Raw genomic sequence first — 5,933 nt, forward strand, 5'->3', positions numbered from 1 at the left:
TTCTATCCTGGGAATATCCATCAAAGGAAAGATTAGAACTACAAGGAACTGCAGATGCTAGTTTACAAGTAAAGACACAGAGTGCCGGAGTAACTCAGCTGTTCAGGCAGCATCTCTGGAGAAGAGTCCCGCCCGGTCCATGTTCTGAGCTGACTCACTGAGTTAATCAGCATTTTGTGTCTATCTTCAGTATAAACCAGCATCTGCAGCTCCTTTCCACTCAAGTCAAGACAAGTCAAGTCAAGTTTATTTGTCACATACGCATACGAGATGTGCAGTGAAATGGAAAGTGGCCATGTTTGCGGATTGTGCAAAAAAAACTACAAAACAGAATAGAACTGAATCAGTAATTACATATTGGTGAGAAAAAAACAGCAATTTTAAAAAGACACAACACAACAGTAGTTTGGTACAGTAAGTTAGTTCCTGGTGAGATTAGAGTTTACAGTCCTAATGGCCTCTGGGAAGAAACTCCTTCTCATCCTCTCCGTTTTCACAGCATGGCAACGGAGGCGTTTGCTTGGCCGTAGCAGCTGGAACAGTCCGTTGCTGGGGTAGAAGGGATCCCCCATAATGTTGCTGGCTCTGGATCTGCAACCTCTGATGTATTGGTCTTGCAGAGGGGCGAATGTAGTACTCCAATTGACTGCTGAGATTCTAAAGCGGTCCTATAGTTAAAAGACAATTGGCCTGGTTTACTGGAGAAAATAGATGAGGTGCACATGAACTTATAATACAAACTTTAAAATTAATATGATGGAAATGTAGTTTGCAATTCCAAACTGAGAAATGATGTCCTCTCCATCTTAGCCAGTACTAAAACACTGTGGATACCAGGTTAAATTAGAGTAGGCAATAATCTTTGACTTTATTTCCAATCTCGGGCTGCTAGTCATATGTCATATAATACAGGGCTTGGACACGCTAGATGCAGGAAACATGTTCCCGATGTTGGGGGAGTCTAGAACAAGGGGCCACAGTTTAAGATTAAGGAGTAAGCCATTTAAACAAAAGACCCGAAACTTCATCTATTCCATCGCTCCATAGATGCTGCCTCACCCACTGAGTTTCTCCAGCATTTTTGTCTACCTTCGATTTTTTCCAGCTTCTGCAGTTATTTCTTAAACACTGAACCTGGAGGTGTGCACTTTCAAACTTCTATACCTCGTGCCCGATGGGAGATGGGAGAAGAGGGAGTGACGGGGATGAGACTGATCCTTGATTATGCTGCTGACCTTACTGAGGCAGCGTGAGGTGTAGATGGAGTCAATGGAAGGGAGGTTGGTTTCTGTGATGGTCTAGGCTCTGTTTACAACTGTCTGCATGAGATTATGCATTAACTCTTCTGCCCATTGTGCTTTACTGTAGATCCCGGCATCCGCAGTCTCTTGGTGTCTCCAGGAGTTTAATTATCAGGGGACCAAGTATGTACAGGGCCCACCACTGTTTTTCCAGCAACTGGTGATCCGGCCCTTCCTTTAATCCGGACATGAATCCCATCCCAGAAGTACCCCCGTAACTAGGCGCCGAGGTGCCTAGGCCGGGTGAGGTGGCCATTCTTGATCAATCGAGACCAAGGACACGCTAGAGGCAGGAAACATGTTCCCAATGTTGATAGATCGGCGGGTCAGATTTGGCCCCTGAAGCCAAGGCTCTCGAACTATTGGCCAGACAGATCCCTTCCCATGGCCGACTTCCAGTCCCCCTCCCATGGCCGTGACCTCTGTTAGGGTGGAAAAATGGATAACACGGCAAGGCTCTGGAACCAATCCTGCCAGAAAATCTGTGTTGGACCTGTAATATAAGAATTCAAATGAAACTAGAATAGTCATAGACCTCGTCCACCCGTTGCATAATTAAAGTTATGATGGTATGTCGAAGATGTAGGAACAAGTATTTAAATATTCTATATTTTTTATTTTTACTTTTAAATTCTTTACAATTCTGATAACATTTACTGAAGACCTTCCCAGAGATGTTCACATCTCAGATATAATTGGTTCTAATGCGGTTGAAGGGTTATGTAATGAAACTACCCAAGTTTTCAAAAGTGGCAACTCTGCTTTCTTTTTAAAACTTCTTTTCATGAAAAGTGTTGAGAAGATGGAACCAGTTATGAAAATTAACCTTCCAGAACCTGGTTCTGAGGCCAGGAAATTGCCATTAACCTTGTTACGGGGAGACCTATGTTCCCCTTACAATGATAAGTTTAGTGTTAAGTGCATTTATTCTCTTAAGAGTGTTCGTAAACCTAAAGGACATTTGGGGGTAGTTTTTAAAAATGAGGAAACTGCCCCCAAATTGTATTACTAATTGTTGGAGAGAAGATAAACTTGGATGAAAATGAACCACAATTTTTTTTTTTTTCCTTGGAATTCTAAAGATCATTCCAAACCGATTGAGGCGCTGGATTCACTTTAAAAATGTAAGTGTTTTTCGTTGATGACGAACCGGAATAAAGAATAAAGCTGTCCGTTTCTGTCTCGAGTTATTCTGGGAGTTCAATAAAATATAAGGGCAAAGCAACTTGTTATGGTTTGTTGAACCGCAGATGTTCAATCGTCCATCTCAAAGTATCCATTGACACTACCTCTCTCGCATACTTCAACCAGGTCCGCAAGAGCGGTATTAAAAGGTGGGGGTGGTTGCTTGGTAAGATAGCACAGTGTCTTTCGTTACCACATAACTTGTTTCTATTTTTGTCGTGATGTGTGTGTGGTAGCGGGAAGGGTGTCAGGTGTTTTGCAATGGTAGTACACAAACAGTTTTCAACCTCAGTGAATCTTGAATTGAACACTCGGTTAAAATCAGAATTGGCGTTTGTAGCCTGCGGTGCAGAACTATCCCAATGAAAATAAACACAATAACACCAATTGAGAAATGACCCAATTCTCAGGCCAGCTTGGGAGACCAATTCTATAATGTGTTGGGCGTGCATGTGGTAGTTGCTGGGTCCCGCAATAAAATTGCCAAATGTCTTTGGTTGCTGCAAGTTCCTCCAAGTTGCGCCAGCGCTGGCAATCAGCAAACTTGGTGTGTTAATGAGACGGGGCTTAGAAAGGTCTTTCCCGGTTGCGTTCGACGTTGGAGCAAAGAGCCCCTCTGGAATATGAGCATCAACTATTCCCCCGCAAGACGGAAACTTGACATTTGCCCAGGTGTCGAGCCGATGCGATGTTCTAAGCGGGAAAGTGGGGAATTTTCTTTCCAGGCGGGCGAGGCAACCCGGTGGCGAGGCGTTAGGGAGAACGCAGGGGTGTTTCCGAACCGGGGCGTCGCTCGGGGTGTGAAATGCACGGGGTTTGGGGTCGGATGGCGCGGGGGTTTGGTGGCGGGAGCTCGATTTCGGGGCGGCGAGGGTGATGTTTGTGCGGGGAGAAAGCACAAGTTGTGGCGGCGGGGGAGGGCGGTTGAGTCTACCGCGTCCGCGCCGCCGCTTTAACAGGCGGGGAGGCGGCGCGGCGCCGTCAATGCAGCCGCGGCTGCGGAGCGGAGAGGAGGGGAGGTGAGGTGAGGCGACGCGGACACACTTGGCTATGACCGACATGGAATCGCCGGGCGTGGACTTTTCCACCGCGGCCACCTCGCTGCTGCTGCAGTCGCCGATGCCGCCGCCGGCGGTGCCGCCGCCGCTGCTGCTGCCCGAGGAGACGGACTCGCTGGACATCGCGGTGGCCGTGAAGAAGAAGCGCCGGCCGTACCGCCACAGGAAGTTCGGCTGCACCGTGGCCGAGCAGATCATGAGGGCGGTGGCGGCCACCAAGGAGCGGCGGGGGCTGTCGGTGGCCGCCGTCAAGAAGCTGCTGTCGGCCAGCGGCTACGACCTGGCTCGCCACAACACGCGGGTCAACCGCGCCGTCCGCACCCTGGTCAGCAAAGGCTCGCTGGTGCAGACGACGGGCAGCGGCGCCTCGGGCTCGGTCCGGCTCGGCAGGTGCCCGCAGGACTTGGTGGCGGCGGCGGCGACGTTCAAGTTGCCGCTGGGGGCGGCTGCTCGCCGGACGGTGTTATCCAGGAGGACGGCGGCCAAGAAGTCCAAGAGGCTGATGGCGAGGGGCGGTGGTGGAGGCAAGAAGAGGCGGCGGCGCAGTCAGTTGAAGAAGGCTGGCCGGCACCACAAGAAGGCGGGAGGCGGCGGCTTGAAGAAGGTGACCGCCCGCTGGAAAACGGTCCGGGCGAGGAGGGCGCTGGCCAAGGGCCGCATCTTCAGGCGAAGGGTCAAGAAGGTGGAAACGAAGATTGTTCGGGACAGCGTCAAGCCCACGGACTTGGTGGATGAGAAAGCGACTCTTACGCAAAACACTGAACCGAACAAGTGCTGAACGGTTTAGACTTAAGTTAACCTCAAAATGTGTAACAGACATATGTGTGCTAAATGATTTTTTTTGTGGATCTAATAAAGGAAAAAATAAAATCGTGCATCATTGTGCATATACTTGTGTTTGAAAAAAAATTTCAATTGCAAACGGGATTCTTGCGTCTCTGTCTCTGCCCCTTTCCTAGGCCTGCACCACCCGCCTTACCCAAGGAGTAAACCACCTCACAAGGGACCAAGGAGTAACACCTCACTGAGACCAAGGAGTAACCACTTCACTGAGACTACTGTCTATGGCATGTTTAAGAGAACTGCGTTGCAGATGCTGGAAAAATTTACGGTAGACAAAAATGCTGGAGAAACTCATGAGACCAAGAAGTGAACCCACCTCACAGACTTACTGTCTAATGAAATGACATGTTGAAGAAAGAACTGCAGATGCTGGGAAAATATTGCCATTAAATCTTTCCCCTCACCTTAAAACTATTTTCTGGTCTCTGATTCCCCTACTCAGTTAAAAAAAAAACTCCACTCTAGTTATTCCCCCTCATTATCTTATACACCTCTTCTCCTGTAGCTTAGACTCAAGTACTGGCAACATCCTCGTACATATCCGCGCTCCGTCCAGTTTAGCAACTGGCAGGGTATCCAAAAGTGAACACATCTCCAAATGCAGTCTCGCCAAGGTCTTCCACAACTGACATAAATCCCAACCTCTATATTCAATTCCCTGACTGATGAAGGCCAATGTGCCGTACACTTTCTTGACTACCCTATCTTCTTCCGTCTGCAGAAGGGTCTCGACCCGAAAGGTCACCTATTCTTTCGCTCCACAGATGCTGCCTCACCCGCTGAGTTTCTCCAGCATTGCGGTCTACCGTCCATTTTTACAGCATCTGCAGTTCCTTCTCAAACCTATCTTCTTGTGATGCTACTTTCAGGGAACTTTGTATCTGCCTCGTTAGATCCCTCTGCTTCATAGCATTCCCCAAACCTCCGCCGTTCACAGTGAATCCGAAAGAGGAAGATATAATTGTTAGCTGTAGATTTCGGAAAGCGTCGGTCTAACTATGACTTTTGATGGGCAAAATTCTTACCACCTCCTTCCCAATACAGAATATGAGACACGAGACATTAGATGTGATTTTAACGCATTATAGTCATAGAGTGATAGAATGTGAAAACAGGCCCTTCGGCCCAACTTGCCCAAACCAGCCAACATGTATTGTGTTGTATATCTTTATTGTCATTTCCCGAGTATTCACATACCCAGAGGAAACAAAAAAACGTTGCTCAACCAGTGTCCATTCAGTGTGCATAAAAAATAAATAGAAATAAGAATACATATATCATGAACAAATTAACACTATACTAAACATCAACAGGCGTTCCGATTGGCAGCGGCACGACAGTGGCTCTGCTGCAGTGTGTCCAGGTTGGTGGTTGGTGCGCGATACTTTGGCAGGGGGCAAAGTCCGCTTAGCAGTCTTATAGCCTGCGAGTAGAAGCTGAGGAGCATCCTGCTGGTTTTGCAGCTAATGCTCCTGTACCTCTTCCCAGATGGCAGGATGGAGAATATGTGATGCGATGGGTGGTAGGGATCTTTGATGATGGAGAT

General features: G+C 48.0%; 1 protein-coding gene across 1 annotated transcript; it reads left to right on the plus strand.

Annotated features, from left to right (window-relative positions):
* Positions 1-3,492: 3,492 nt before the first annotated feature.
* On the plus strand, positions 3,493-4,433 carry LOC129693609 (histone H1-like). The gene has a single exon (XM_055630402.1). It carries the CDS (start codon positions 3,537-3,539, stop codon positions 4,320-4,322), a length of 786 nt encoding a protein of 261 aa, XP_055486377.1. The 5' UTR covers positions 3,493-3,536; the 3' UTR covers positions 4,323-4,433.
* The last annotated feature ends 1,500 nt before the right edge of the window (positions 4,434-5,933 follow it).

Source organism: Leucoraja erinacea, unplaced genomic scaffold (assembly GCF_028641065.1).
Source record: "Leucoraja erinacea ecotype New England unplaced genomic scaffold, Leri_hhj_1 Leri_366S, whole genome shotgun sequence".
Lineage (NCBI taxonomy): Eukaryota > Metazoa > Chordata > Chondrichthyes > Rajiformes > Rajidae > Leucoraja > Leucoraja erinaceus.